The following is a 15,319-nucleotide window of genomic DNA, read 5'->3' as shown; positions in this document are numbered from 1 at the left end:
AAAAATGAGGAAAATCAAAAGCTCAAGTGGACCACACCTTAGAGAACAATGATCATTAGGACGTCAATGGTTGAAAGTTGTTTTCTACCTAGGGCCCACATTGATGTTTATTTGTCATCCAAACTGTTCATTAGGTCACAAAGTCATGGATAAAGGGGAAACAAAAATATCAGTTTGATCCAAAACTTTTGGAGTCCTCGGGAAGCTTTCAATGGTAGGAGTTCAATTCCCATTATTTCCTGTGTTGTGATCCACTTGATCATTGGCTATGTCTCATTTTTTGGCTAATGCCCTAAAATGATTTGGCTAAAGGGATGGACGGTGTGGATAAGACACGTACATCATGTTGGGCCTACGATTTTACATTTTTCTCATCAGAGTGCTATAAATGAATGGTGGCGGTCAACATCAATACAGAGGTAAATAATTATTACCCATTTACCTTGAATTACCTCGATAATTAGAAATCAAACAAGCCCTTACGGAAATGTACTTACTTGGGTCAAGTTGGCCGTTGCCACTAGTGTGAACTGCAAGCCGACGGGCTCTAGATGCTGCAGGAGTAGCATTGCCATTGTCATCCTGAAGTTTGAGAAACTGAACTTCGAGAAACTTGCTTTCCTTAGCTTCTGATATGGACAGATCACGCAAAAGATCGTGGATGCGACAACTTTTGATACGCCCGCTTGAACTTCTTCTTGCCACTTGAACCATACTTCTCTGAACCAACTGCATCAGATAATCTTCTCCAACCTCTTCCAATGTTAGCCCCTCTCTTTCTTTAAGAAACCCTTCTGCGGCCCACAGTCGAATCAATTCCTGCACATGGAACTCGTAGTCCTCTGGAAAATTGCCCAGGTAGAGAAAACATGGTTTTAAGTCATAAGACAGATCTTTATAACTTAAAGATAATATGCTGGAGATTCCTCCCTGGATCTGCCCACTGATGCTCTTGCGTACATTCTCCCACTCCCATTCTTCCTTTCTTGATAAGAGCCCTCCAATGACTGCGATCGCAAGAGGGAGACCATGGCAGTTTTCCACAATCAGCTTCTCCAAATCCTGCGGGCAACCACCGTATGTTTTTCTACGGAACAAATCCCGGCTCTCTTCAATGGTTAGACATCGCAGTTTATGGGGCCGGTTTCGTGGATCTGGATCTGCATATAAAGCAACGTCTTCGTTTCGTGTGGTGAGCACGACCCTACTGCCATTATTCACATCCGGAAATGCATCCTTCAAAGCATCCCATGCTTCGCTTTTCCATATATCATCCAAGACCACCAAGTATCTCTTGTCATTCAGATACTCGGAAATCTTGTCCCTCAGCTCAGCAATGTTCAATCTCTCTTCTGTATTGTCGGATACCACCCTCCAACGTCTTACAAAGACCTGCAAAAGATCTCTCGCAGAATACTCTTGTGATACACAAATCCACGCATGAGTATCGAAATGTTTCTTAACAGTATCAGCGTTATAAAGTTTCTTAGTAAGAGTGGTCTTACCGAGACCACCCATTCCTACTACAGAAACAACACAACGTCGCAGCTCTCCTTCTGTTAACCGGGCCACCAACGTCTCCAATTCCTTCTCAAAGCCAACAAAATCTGGTTCTGGAACATTAGGAGAAGTGAGCCTCCAGTCTTGGTGGCTTTGACCGGCAGAGCTCGTCCCTGCTCCCTGCCCTATATTTTCAATTCCATATGTCGACTTTCGTTTGGAGATCCTATCGATCTTTTTGTTTATCCGCAAGATCTCCGAGACCACCTTATGGCGAGCTATCAACTCGTTGAAGATGCAAGCGTACCTTGTAATGTAACCCATGAGTCCTCTTCGCTTTAAGGTTGCTATCTTGAAGAGAAAGGTGTCGATGACGTCCTCAGCATCATATGCAGCATCTCTCACATCCCCCACCCAGTTCTTCACTCTTTCATCTCCTTGTTTTGCGTCTGCGTCTTTCAAGAAGCATTGCATCGCCTTAAATTCCTCCTCGAGCGATTGGACCTCATCGCGAACCCCATGTAAGAAAATGGCTTCTTGGATGAACTGCTCAGCGAGTTTTTCGACAAGGAGCTCAACCATGAACTCGGCCATCTTTCCTCACGCTTTCTTCGGTCACAGGAAAGAAATTCAGATAAAAGCTTTGTTTCTCTTCACTTCAAGTTGCAGGTCTCTTTGTTTCCAGAGGCCAACTTGACCGGTCACGGGACAAAACAATCATGTTCGTTGCTACTCAATGGTTGACGTTGTTGTTCAGTTGATGAATCTGGATCGTCCATCCTGTGGACTTTACTGACGATGATCCTCCACAGTCACACACATGTGAAATTTTAGAGAGTAAAAGATGATGGCTTAATTCCCTAAGGTCATCAATGGTTGGAGATGCGAGAGTATGAATTTGTTGCTGTTGATTGGAGATTAATACCGCCGGATCAAGGGCTAGAATTTGCCTGACTTTCGAGAGCGGATTGCCTACCCACGTACTCTGGCATAGTGAGTAAACTCTATGAGACCATGCCTGATGTATATGTCTTATCCACGCCGTCCATCCGTTTTACCGGCTTATTTTAATTCATGACCCTAAAATTGAAGGATATCCATAGTTCAAGTGGACCATATCAGAGGAGACATCGGAGATAATGAGCACATACCGTTGAAACATTCCCAGGGTCCACAGCTATGTTTACATGCCATCCAACTTGTTCATTGGGTTACAGAGACATGGATGAAAGGAAAATACAAATATCATCTCGATTGAAAATTTCTATAGCCCCAATTAAGTTTTCAATGGTACGTGTTCAATTCCTGCTGTCACCGTTGCTATGGTCTACGAGCTCTGGATACGCTTCAATTTTGAGTTCATACTCTTAAAACGGTGGCAAGTGTATTTATACGCTTTTGAGGTTGGTGGCGCATGTGGTAATGCATCTTGGATGGTAATTACGTGTGTGTGTGTGTGTGTGTGTGTTAGGGAAGAGATTTTCTATGGGATGTGGCGAAGTTGATACCTCAAGCCGAGGCGATTTTTTAGCCCTCAATTCACGGTCTCCAAGCTTATACATCTGTTCAGTCCATATGTTACCATAACAATGTGTCCATTCATTTTTTCAACTCATTTTAGACCACGCTTTCAAAAATTAATAAAATCAAAATCTCATGTGGACAACATTACAAGAAACAGTGATGGCTGAACACCCACCATTAAAAACTTTTCAAGACCTATCATAAGCATACCTATAATGTTTTTTCTATCTAACCGTTGATACGATGAAGGTAAAATATAAACGTCTACTTGAACCAAAACTTTTGTTACCCACGGAAAGCTTTTAAAGACCATTTATTACTTCTTTTTCCAATGGTATGATCTACCAGATATTTGTATATGCTTAATTTTTCGTATAGCATTGTAAGATAATGATCGAGAAAATGGATGGACGGCATGAATATGCAACACAGTCATCAAAGTGAGTCCTGGATTCCAAAGTCCGTGCAAAAGGTATAGGCGTTTCGGACCACACAGCGCGTTTTTGAAACGACCGAGGGAAAGGGTGAGAAGTCTTCGTCAGGTCTTTTTCTTCTCTCTTTTTATTTTATTTTATATTTCGTTATGCACGTAGTTTAAACACCCAATGTAGGTACTACTGAATAAGATCTCTAGGCTTAAACACCCAATGTAGGTACTACTGAATAAGATCTCTAGGCCCTGCGTAGTGTATTTTTTTTTTCCACTCTGTTCATCCATTTTTTAGGATCATTTTACAAATTGAAAAAAAAAATGAGGCAGATACACATCTTATGCGGACCACATAATAAAAACTCAGTGGTGATGATTGTAAACAATTAAAAACTCATTGAAACTCCAAAAGTTTTGAATCAAACTGATGCACATGAATCTGTTTTGACTTAATCAAAAGGTTGGATAATGGTGCAACATGCCTGTCTTCGTTAATTTAGACTGTACGAATGGTAGAGACTATCATGGATAATGGATTAAAATTCAGCAAAATATAAGGTACGTAGACAATTGATTGTTATCTTTGTCATTGTTGATGTTGTGATTTGGTAGTCCTGCTGTACCGTCATGTACTTGCAAAATCAAATGACGATGAGACTAATTTAGGGACCCTCCTATGCTTAACTTAGAATAAGCACACTATGAATTTAGTAGAATTATGATGATAATGCATACCTTCTATCATAGATAAGGTTCTTATTTATAGCCTTTCAAGACTTCTTCTATATATGGTAATGAGTTTTTCATGTAAATACGTATTATACAAGGGATCTTTCCTTAGGTGTATGACACTTATCTCGGCGTGATTCTCGACAAAGATCCTGTGGAGATAATCCTTTTTTGTATATGAAGGAGACATCTCCCGATAGTCGGCATCTAAGGAGGTCGTGGTTAACAGCCGATGCCGACCTTTATAGTCCTGCAGACCGAGCTTAATTGTTGATTGTGGTCGGGGTCGAGCTTCGAGGTTAGTGCCTTTTATCAGGGTTAGGTCATTACTTATAGTCTTTCTTTGGTTGCGACAACAAAATGTTAGCTAAACAACTGAGGCCATCGCTTATGGTTGGTGATCAGATTGGTTGCGGAGGTCGTGTTCGGTAGTTAGTACCAAGCTCTTACCCAATCTCTCATCTGAGTTTTTTGTCTTGTTGTTCTCATTGGATTCTTACTATTTGGTCAGTCTAGTTTTACCCACAACAGTAGCCCCTTACTTTTGAGTACTCTCCAGAAGCTCAGGAAGTAAAAGAACTTGAACTAACACTCGAGCATAAAGACTCACGTGGGGGAAGGTTAGCTCGAACACGGTCAATGGATTAGACATATATTTTTTATATTTGAGTTTTAAAATGTCCTGTCCTTTTAAAAATTGCTTTTAATCATGCCAGAAATCATCGTACATGATTTAATTAGATTGATTTTAGTGTATTTTCTATTTCAAGTATTTTCTAATACAGTTGAACTACGACTTTTGAGTAGGGTTGAGTTTGATTGTTTAAGACTCTTTAAGTTCGTATTCAAGATGAACTTCACTAAAATATTATGAGTTCCTTATTCTCTTATGGATTTAAGGTTCATACCACATTGAAGAGATGACATGTTCTTCCTCTTATCATTTTCCATGCCCTTTTCTTGCGTCATCATTCATTCAAACTTCCGAAATATCTTAGAACTTTTAATTCTTCATTTTCTCTTGAAATCAACGAAGCCGAAGCACGATTTGCTCATAACTCATTGGCCATGGGATCGAAATGGTAACGTCGAGAGAAAATCTTAGGCTCATGGAAACCTTTCTAGGATAGTCGTTTGATTATAGGCATCGTGGAAGACTCATCACCCACTAAGTTGAATATAAATTAAATAATAACTCTCCTTAAAAAGAGGCGATAGATAATCCTATAAATACAAAACTTGAATTTCTTAATAAATTTTGATATCTTCCAAATGTTAAAAATAATTGAACCGTGGAATTACGGAACCATATATCGGACTTGACCCAATTTTCAATCCTGAGTGACTAGAGCTACCGATGTGGGTGAGACCTGACTGCAAGGCTTACTTTGAATTTTAAAAACCTTTCATGAGTCATAAAAGTTTTGTATCAATTTGATATTTATTTAGTTTTGTTCATGTCTATATTACCTTAAGTTTGATGGTCCATAAACATTACACTGGACGCTACAAAGTTTTTAATGGTGGGTGTTCAATGACCACTGTTTTGTGTGGTCAGTCCACTTGAAATTTACATCTATATCATTTTAAAGTCATGTCTTAAAATAATCTGAAAAAACAGATGGCCAGCATGGATAATGGATATTCAAATTCATACATTGGTGTGAATCCTACTGTCGGAGCCAAGTCACGGTCAGATCTCACGCCCCCAATAATGTACCAGGGTGGACCCAGATCGTCCTTTTTACTGGAATCCATGATCCATATCCTTTAATAATGCACCGTGGTGGATACCATGTCTTCCAATAATTGTACTATGCTGTGCTGCACAATGTTGACCACACAACGGCACAGCGACCGAGGAAAACGAGAAGTCTTCGTCTACTACTCTTTTTTATTTTATTTTATTTTATTTTTCGTAATGTAGCATAAGCACCCAATGTAGGTACCACTGAATGAGATCTTTAGGCCTTCCATAGTGTATTTTTTTATCCACTCCGTCCATCCATTTTTGAGGATCATTTTACAAAGTGAAACAAAATATGAGACAGATCCACATCTTATGTGGACCACATAATAAAAACTCAGGGGTGATGATTGTAAACAATTAAAAACTCATTGGAGCTCCAAAATTTTTGAATCAAACTATATATATATGAATCTGTTTGACTTAATCAAAAGGTTGGATGGAAAGTAGACGTTCCAGTGTATCATAGGAAGTTTTTAATGGTGGTTGTTTAGTAACCATTGTTTCCTACGGTATAGTCTTGAGTTTTGATATGCATTTTGCCATGAAACGAGTTGAAAAAACTAATGCACGGCATGTATATACATGCATCAAGGTGGGCCCATAGTCAGGAAAACATCTCCTAAATACCCCAAGGGGGTAATGTATCTTCCACTGTCATTGGTTTTTTCTTTTTCTTTTTTCTTTATCTATTTTCATATCACGCGTACGCTTCTACCTTTTGTCTTCCAGTGGTGTTGTGCTTCGTATAAAAACAACCTTCAAACCCCCTGAAAATCATTGTGCCAAATGACCTCTTAGTTTTGGTATCAAAGCAAGCTGCGTCGATACGGTGCAACATGTTCGTCTTGGTTAATATGAAAAAACAGATGGCCGGCATGGATATTCAATTCATACATTGGTGTGAACCCTACTGTCAGAGCCAAGTCACGGTTGGATCTCACGCCCTCAATAATGCACCATGGTGGACCATATCGTTCTTTTTCCTGGAATCCATATCCTTTAATAATGCGCTATGGTGGATCCCATGTCTTTCAATAATTGCACTATAGTGTGCTGCGCGATGTTGACTGACCTAGCGCAATATATGGAGGCAGATTGGCAGCTTTAACACACACCAGCTATATAGCTTGTGTAGACACCTGTCGTGCAAAGGCCGGAAGCGGATTTGGCTGCTATACCCCACACCAGCTATATAGCTGCTGTAGATACGTTTGGTGCGAAGACGAGCGCAGACACTCCTCGATCCCCGAGTTGTATGAACGGTTCAAATGAGATTAAAATTACATGAGCCCCACAATGATATATTTATTATATCCACACCGTTCATCAATTTTTTGAGGTCATTTTAGAGCATTATAAAATAAAATGAATCATATCCAAAGTTCAAATTGACCACACCAAAAATAGCAGCCGGAATAATGATTTCTCACCGTTAAAAAATTTGTAGGGCCTACCATAATGTTTATTTTCCATCCAATATGTTCATGAGGTTACAAATACCTATATGAATAGGAAAAAAAAAATTTCATACTGATCTAAAACTTACCCTAAAAGGGTATCAATGGTAGAAGTTCAATCTCCCGCTGCTTTTTTCAGTGTGGTCCACTTTTTATTTAGATCTGTCTTATTTTTCTTTTCAAGCATTAAGACGAGGTCGCAAAATGGATAGACGGTTTGGATATCACACATACCTCATGATGGAACCCACAGAACTTGCTGAGATCAATACATCAGTTACATCGCCAGTGTGTGGTACACCAGCCAATCCTTTTCCGCGAAGACGAGCACTGACACTCCTCGAGCTCCGAGTTGTATCAACAGCTCAAAGGAGATCAAAGTTACATGTAAGCGTTCGATTCCTATTGTTTCCTTGGTGTGGTCCATTGGAGCTTTGGATCTACCTCACTCATAGGCTTATGTCTTAAAATGAATAGACAGTGTGGATAAAACACAAACATCATGGTGGGATTGATACTGCGTTGACACAAGCTAGCTGGCTGGTGCTAGGGTTACCAGCTAAACTGCATTGGCCAGTAACTGATCTTTCTTGGGTCCTCATCTTATAATAACTAATTGTCGTGGTTTGATGCAGCTTGATTACCTTTCCACGTATCGAGGTCATCCTAAGGCCTGAAATTTTCTGACATTGCATGCGGTCTTTGGCCCTGGTGGAGAGTTTCCACCATAATATATGTGCACAGCAGTCCTGTAGACCGCCTGAACAAAGCTGTTCAAGTGGACACACATTCATGGATGGTATTACTGGTCAGGACACATGATTAGGTGAAACTCAAGGGCGCATATGGATCATCAGGGATCATAACTGGATGGTGCAAGTCAAGGGTACATATATATGGATATATAGTGAGGGATCATAATAGGATGGATTGGTGCATCACATTAACCCAAGAATCTCACCCATTTGACAACTTAACCATGCAATGTGAGAGTGGGTGCCATTAAATGTGGACCATTGGTTGTCGTTGCCCGTTTTCATTAAACAACTAGGATCATTTGATAGGGGAGATATCAAGGTATGACCTTTCTCATGTGTGGCCACCAAATCAATGAATGGTTTTTATCTGAAGATATGCATGTCCTGATGTGTACCGAAACTACTTTCATTTCTAAGAATCTGAATGTTTATAAAATTAAATTTACATTTTACAATGTTTCCTGTGGTTCAATTCACACTGTTTCTTGTGTTGTGGCCCAATTGAGATTTTTATGTGCTTGATTTTTAATATCTTATACTAAAATTAAATTATAAAATGTATAGACGGAGTGGATAAAATAAATACATCATGTTGTGTCCCACATAGTTTACTCAGTACGCTTAGGGTAATGAGTTACTCAGTACGCAATCCGCTTCCTCTAAAGTGAGCCTGCGAGATTGGACGGTTTGGATTATATGCATCTAAATGCACATGTATAAGGAGTGGTGCATCCGCATGGGTGGTCATGCTCTCCCAAAATATTAAAGTTTTTTTTTTTTTTTTTTCTAAACCGCATTTTGCAGAAAAGTCTTTAGGCAGAGAGGTGCGAAGTGCACGCTTGCCCACGTGCAACGTCCAAAACCCCTGTAATCTTGTTTATTTTTGCACAAGTTTATTCTTAAAATTTTGAGATAATTTATATTTTGTCTCTTTTTTTCTTTTTCTTTTTTAAGTGGGCCCACATGATCAACAACTTATAGTGAAGGTCGGTGCCACACGATGAAAGGAGCATTAAGTGGGCCCCACATGATGGACAGTCTACATCAGAGGTGAGACCCACATGATGGATGGTGGACATTAAAGGTGGGACTACATGATGAAAGATTGCCATGAAAGGTAGGCCGACATGACGCATGGTTTATATTGAAAGTTGAGCCCAACATGATGAATTGTACACGTCAAGGTAGACGCACATGATGCATGGTTCATATCAAAGACAAGTTCCACATGATGGATGACCGATGTCAAAATATGCCCCATGTGATAGACTATCCACATTTAGTGGGCCCACATGATGGACGGTCCACAACAAAAGTAGGACCCACATTATAGATAGTGAACATCAAAGGTGGGCCCATAAGATGAATGACCCATGTTAAAGTTGGATCTCCACATGATGAAAGGTCCACATCATAGCACGCCCACATAGTTCACATCAAAGATAGGCCCACATGATGAATGGCCGACATCAAAACTGCCTTAGTTCACTATTAAAAGTGGGCCAAAACTGCACTCGAGTTAGTGCATGTCATAACCTCTCACACACGTGTGATAGATAGAAGCTGCTCCTTTATGGATATACTACTTTTCTCAAAACTGATCTCATTATTAAGTGGGCCAAAAGTGGTAGTAAGCCAATAACGGTTTTGTTTTGTTTTAATCAATTAACTTTATTTTAACCATTTTTGGTTAAGAAATGAAAATTAAAGAAATATTTTTCCTGTTAATGTTTTAACGAAAAAAAAAAAGACTTAAATAAAAGGTTATTTTTTAATCTCTCAATGATGCGCTTTCTTCTTAACCACTTTCACATCTTTGGCAATGGATCAGGTTTGGGCTTAGCACGGAAGCCAAGGCCAAGCTAGCTCAGCTTGAAAATTAATAAAAATCCCTATTTACCATTGAAATGTTTTTAATCCATCCACTTTCTTATGTGTGCTACATACACAAAATAAAAATAAAAAATAGACACAAAAAAAATCATATTATTCTTGATTAAAAATCAACCCTTCGGTTTCGGCTTCTTTTTTGATGAAGGCATCATCTACATGATGGTTGGTGGTTTTTCTCTGAAGATATGCATGGCCTGATGTGTACCAAAACTAATATCGTTGTCTGACAAAAGAGAAGACGCTCTGCGGAATGAACAACCATCATTCTTAGTCAATATTCTTCATTCAATAGTTTTGGGAAGGCCAAGGCAACATACTACTATTTTCATTTCTAAGAATATGAATGTTTATCAAATTAAATTTACATTTCAATCCAAGCAACAACTGAAATAGATATTGCCTTTTCATACTTATTTTATTTTATTTTATTTTATTTTATTTTTTAACGCACACACACACACCCCCACACACTCATGCCGTGGTGGGATTTCACCACCTATGGATACTCTAACCCTTGATCGGGTGTTGAAACTCCTAAGAGTCTACCACCCGAGCAAGAGTTTGGATCATTGCCTTACCATACATGTAGTTCATGCACTGTTTTTGTTGTCCACGAACACAAACAGCTACATTGAAAAGATGGGGAATGAGTTAATATTTCTTCTCATATAAAATGCAATATACAGTAGTACTTGATAAGTGAGAAATTTCATTTTTGTGGATTTCTAATATCTGATTCCGAGTGAATATTTTGTCTTCATTCTCTCTTGATTGTAGCTTTGTTAGGTGATCCCATATTTTCTTACCACTGTATCCAAATACAAGTTACTGAGCAATTTGTGGTTAGGTTGAACTGAGAATCCACTGTAAATTTGCTATCATCATAGTGAGTTGGAGAAAGTGTTGTTGACATATATAGTTGGAAAGCTGCTTGTCACCTAAGTACAGTTCAACAACATAGGATCGAAGAAAATAAAAATTTTCCTTCTCACTTCTGTGAAACCATCACATGCTGGGATTGTTCGTTTGATTAAAAATAATTGGATGGAAAAGATAAAGCAACACCAATGACGATTGTTTGAAAAGAAACATTTCCTCCTATAATAAGCCATTATTAGATAATGTAATAGCTAAATAAATTACGACAATAGGTCATGAGGGAAAAAAAAGAAGAAGAAAAACAAGACAAATAGGAAATGAGGGTGGTTTGGGCAGTGGATTCCTAAGTGTGGGGCCCACTGATATATGTGCCTTACATCCACACCGTCCATCCATTTTGATGGCTCATTTTATGGGGTGATCCCAAAAATGAAGCAGATCCAAATCTTAGGTGGACCATACCACAAGAAACATTCATGATTGAATCTCCACCATTAAAAACTTCAAAGGAGCCACCACAATGTTTATCGGTGATCCAACTTGTTGATAAGGTCACAAAAACCCAGATGAAGAGACCAAACAAGTATATATCAACCTGGTCCAAAACTTTTGTGGCCCACTAGAAGTTTTTTATGGTCAATTACCACGGTTTCCTATATTATGGTCCACTTGGAATTTGGATCTGCTTCATTTTCAGGATCATTTTTCCTGAAATGAGTTTTTAAAATAGATAAATAGAGCGAATATAAAGAACATACATCACAGTGGGCCCTACGGTCAGGGTTCCCACCCACCTGGATCCATCGAAGCTGTGCCCACCTAAGTTAAAACAGACATTAAAACTGTGAAGGTTGTTTGCAGGGTTGCAGATCTGGACAAGTACACAAATATGCGGAGGAGCTAGCATGGTTGAGTAAAGGCACCATCAAAGCAAAAGGCATTTCAATATTCTACTGCGTAAAGAATTACTTACAGCCGGAGCTGATGTCTCCATTCCTCGTGCTATGTAGGGTTTTTGGTCTAGGCCCCTTAAGGTAAGGTGATGTGGTTGTTGTAGGAGCCCGTGTGAGCTAGACTTAAGCAATTGTAGCCTTAAATCCACTTTTAAGTTTTCAAATGACAATAATGCTCATCTGTCACCGCTGCCTCTCATACGACGTGGTCATATCTCAAAAAGTAAAATGTCTTTTAAAAAAAGGAAGTGAGCCACACCTAAAACTAAAATTTGGCCCATCCCGTAGTCGATCCAATCCGTTCATTTTAATCAGACAGTGCTGAACCCACGAAAGGGTCCTTTTAGTTTCATGTTTGAAGATACTTGTAGTCCACAATTACATTAATGTTGTACATTAATTCTTAATGATTTTCTTTGGTGTGGTCCATACGTGGTGAGTATGGACGGTATGGATACTAAACATCCATCACGGTGGGATCCACATAATCTGGTGAGGTCACTTCAGTAGGAATTTGGCTACTGACCTTGTCAGTATCTAAGCCGCGCCCGTATATACATGCATCAAGGTGGGCACATGGTCAGAGAAACATATCCTGAATACGCCAAGGGGTGATGTGTCTTCCACCGGCATTGGTTTTTTCTTTTTCTTTTTTCTTGTCTGTTTTTACATGACGCTTCTTCTCTCTTCTGGCTTCCAGTGGTGTCATGCGTCATGTAAAAACCAAACATATCCCAAATGACCTTCAAACCTTTAAAATATTGGCACCGAATGACCGCTTATCTTTGTTATCAAAGCAAGCTATGTTGATATGGTGCAACATGTCTGTCTTCGTTAATTTGGACAGTACCAATGGTAGGGACTATCATGGATTAAAATTCAGCAAAAAATGAGGTACCTAGGCAATTGATTGTTATCTTTGTAATTGTTGATGCTGTGGTCTGGTAGTCCTACTGTACTGTCGTGTACTTGCAAAACTGAATGACAATGAGATCTGTTTAGGGACCCTTCAATGCTTAACTTAGAATAAGCCCACTATAGGTTTAGTAGAACTAGGATGATAGTGCATACCTTCTATCATAGGTGAGGTTCTTATTTATAGTATTTCAAGACCTCTTCTGTATATGGTATAATGAGTCTGCCATATAAATACGTATCACATAAGGGATCTTCCCCTAGGTGTATAGCACTTATTTCGGCGTGATTCTCGATGCAGATCCTGTGGAGATAATCCTTTCCATATTCGAAGAAGACATCTCCTGGTGGTCGGCATCCGAGGAGGTCGTGGTTAATAGCCAATGCTGACCTTTGAAGTCCTGCAGATCGAGCTTAATTGTCGACTGTGGTAGGGGCCGAGTTTCGAGGTTAGTGTCTCTAATCAGGGTTAGGTCGTTACTTATAGTCATTCATTGGTTGCAACAGCGGAATGTTAGCTAAACGATTGAGGCCATCGCATATGGTTGGTGCTCAAGTTGGTTGCGGAAATCTTACTCAGTAGTCAGTATCAAGCTCTCACCCAATCTCTCATCTGAGTTGTTTGCCTTGTTGTTCTCATTGGATTCTTGATATTTGGTTAGACATTTTTACCCACAATAGTAGCCCCTACTTCCGAGCACTCTCCAAAAGCTCAAGAAGTAAATGGACTTGAACTGACACTCGAGCATGAGGACAACTCACGCAGGGGAAGGTTGGCTCGAACACGGCCAATGGACCAAACATATCTTTTTTATATTTTAGTTTTAAAATGTTATGTCTTCTTGTAAAATTGCTTCTAATCATGCCAGGAATCATCCTGGATGATTAAATTAGATTGTTTTTAGTGTGTTTTTCTATTTCAAGTATTTTCTAGTACGGTTGAACTACGTCTTTTGAGTAGGGTGGTTGAGTTTGATTGTTAAAGACTCTTTAAGTTTGTATTCAAGGCGGATTTCACTAAAATATTTTGAGTTTCTTATTCTCTTTTGGATTTAAGATTCATACCACATTGAAGAGACGATGTTCTTCCTCTTATCATTTTTGTAACAACCCTAAATTTTGGTACATTATTAAAAAACTAAATTAAATATTTAAAGATTTTATTTTTAAATAAAAAATAAAAACAAGTCACTAGTTGAGTTGGTAGCGAAATTCTTAGTTGAGAGAGAGGTTTAGGGATCGATTCTTGAAGTGGTAATAATAAATTTTTTATTTAATATCATAAAAAAAAATTCAAATTCAGGATAAGGGAGGATGTGCTTATCCTATCTAAAGGGATACGGAAGCCTAAAGTAAAAGGAAGAGAAAATTCTAAAAAGGCAAGATCAGGTAAGTTCTAATCGTTAGATCTTTTTAACTTTTTATTATGTTGTTAATTTCTTCTTGATCTATACAATGGATGGCGTGGATCATCCACACCATCATTGTATAGGTGTGTAGAGTCAATTTTAATAAAGTGATGTTTTTATGATTTTGGTCTAATTAGTAATATTTTAGGAATAAATTAAATGGATGGAATCTGATTGTGCTAAGATAGATCTGTACGGATCTATGGTCCTTAAGGCCAAAATATACAAGGGCCATAATTTTTAGATCAATCTAACAATCAGATAGGCCACATTAGTCAGATCTAAAAGTGTTTAATAAAGGAATCTTAGATTTTTGCGCAAGTGTTGGTATCACTTGGCGTAGAAGGTCGAGATGGGTCATCGGTGTATGTGTGGTTAGATCCACACCATCCATCTAATGTGTAGAGGCAAAACATGATAATACCTCAAGAATCTGAATGATCTGACCATCCGATGGACCACCCCGATCAAGTAATTATCATTCAATTTTATAATCTTAAAAAGGAGAAAAAAATAGAATAGAAATTTTAATTATTTGATTATTTTGGATCTGGCCACCTAGGATGTTAATCAGAGGTGGGCCCCACCATGTAATAAAAACATATGAATAATAATGTTGTTGATATAACTGATAGGATTTCTGAATTCAAACCAACATAATTACCCTGTGGATTCTACACTACCAGACTCAGGTGAGTAACCCAACTTGTCTCATAATTCATTAAAATTAAAATAAATCATTGTGATTGTTTGATTGATTTACTGGTTTGAATATTTTGATATGATAATTGTACGATAAATTTATATGTGAATATTTTAATCGAGACAACTATGCCAAATATGAAAAATATGCATTTACATATCATCCCTCATTCATTACATTGCATAATGCATGGTCGATCCTAGGGGCCCTCCCTAGAAGAAATGTCGATCCTGGTAGAGCGTTACTAGATGCGGGCTATGCCCAAGCCTACCGAAAGGTGAAAGCCTACCCAACGGGTGGATGCGGGTTGACGACTTCCAACCCAAGTAGATGGACGATCACCCCATCTGATGCATTCATACCCCATTTTACATCATTGTACATGTATTTTTGTATTATTTTAATTGATATGATTATGA

The 15,319-nt window shown here is 38.7% G+C and overlaps 1 protein-coding gene and 1 long non-coding RNA gene across 3 annotated transcripts in view; one reads left to right on the top strand and one right to left on the bottom strand.

The window, feature by feature from the left end:
• LOC131257718 (putative disease resistance protein At1g50180) overlaps window positions 1–2,692 on the bottom strand; it is a 123,301-nt gene extending 120,609 nt beyond the window's left edge. The window contains exon 1 of one of the 2 annotated variants that reach the window (XM_058258537.1): window positions 498–2,692. In XM_058258537.1, coding sequence (XP_058114520.1) covers window positions 498–2,094 — 1,597 coding nt within the window. In that variant the 5' untranslated portion in view covers window positions 2,095–2,692. The remainder of the gene's footprint in view (window positions 1–497) is intronic. The other variant, XM_058258536.1, reaches the window with a different exon arrangement.
• The window catches only part of LOC131257730 (uncharacterized), an 85,594-nt gene that overhangs the window by 44,116 nt on the left and 26,159 nt on the right, over window positions 1–15,319 (top strand). The window lies entirely within an intron of this gene.

Source organism: Magnolia sinica, chromosome 10 (genome assembly GCF_029962835.1).
Source record: "Magnolia sinica isolate HGM2019 chromosome 10, MsV1, whole genome shotgun sequence".
Lineage (NCBI taxonomy): Eukaryota > Viridiplantae > Streptophyta > Magnoliopsida > Magnoliales > Magnoliaceae > Magnolia > Magnolia sinica.
Note: the sequence above shows the minus strand (reverse complement) of the source record. Positions and strands in the feature narration are given on the sequence as shown.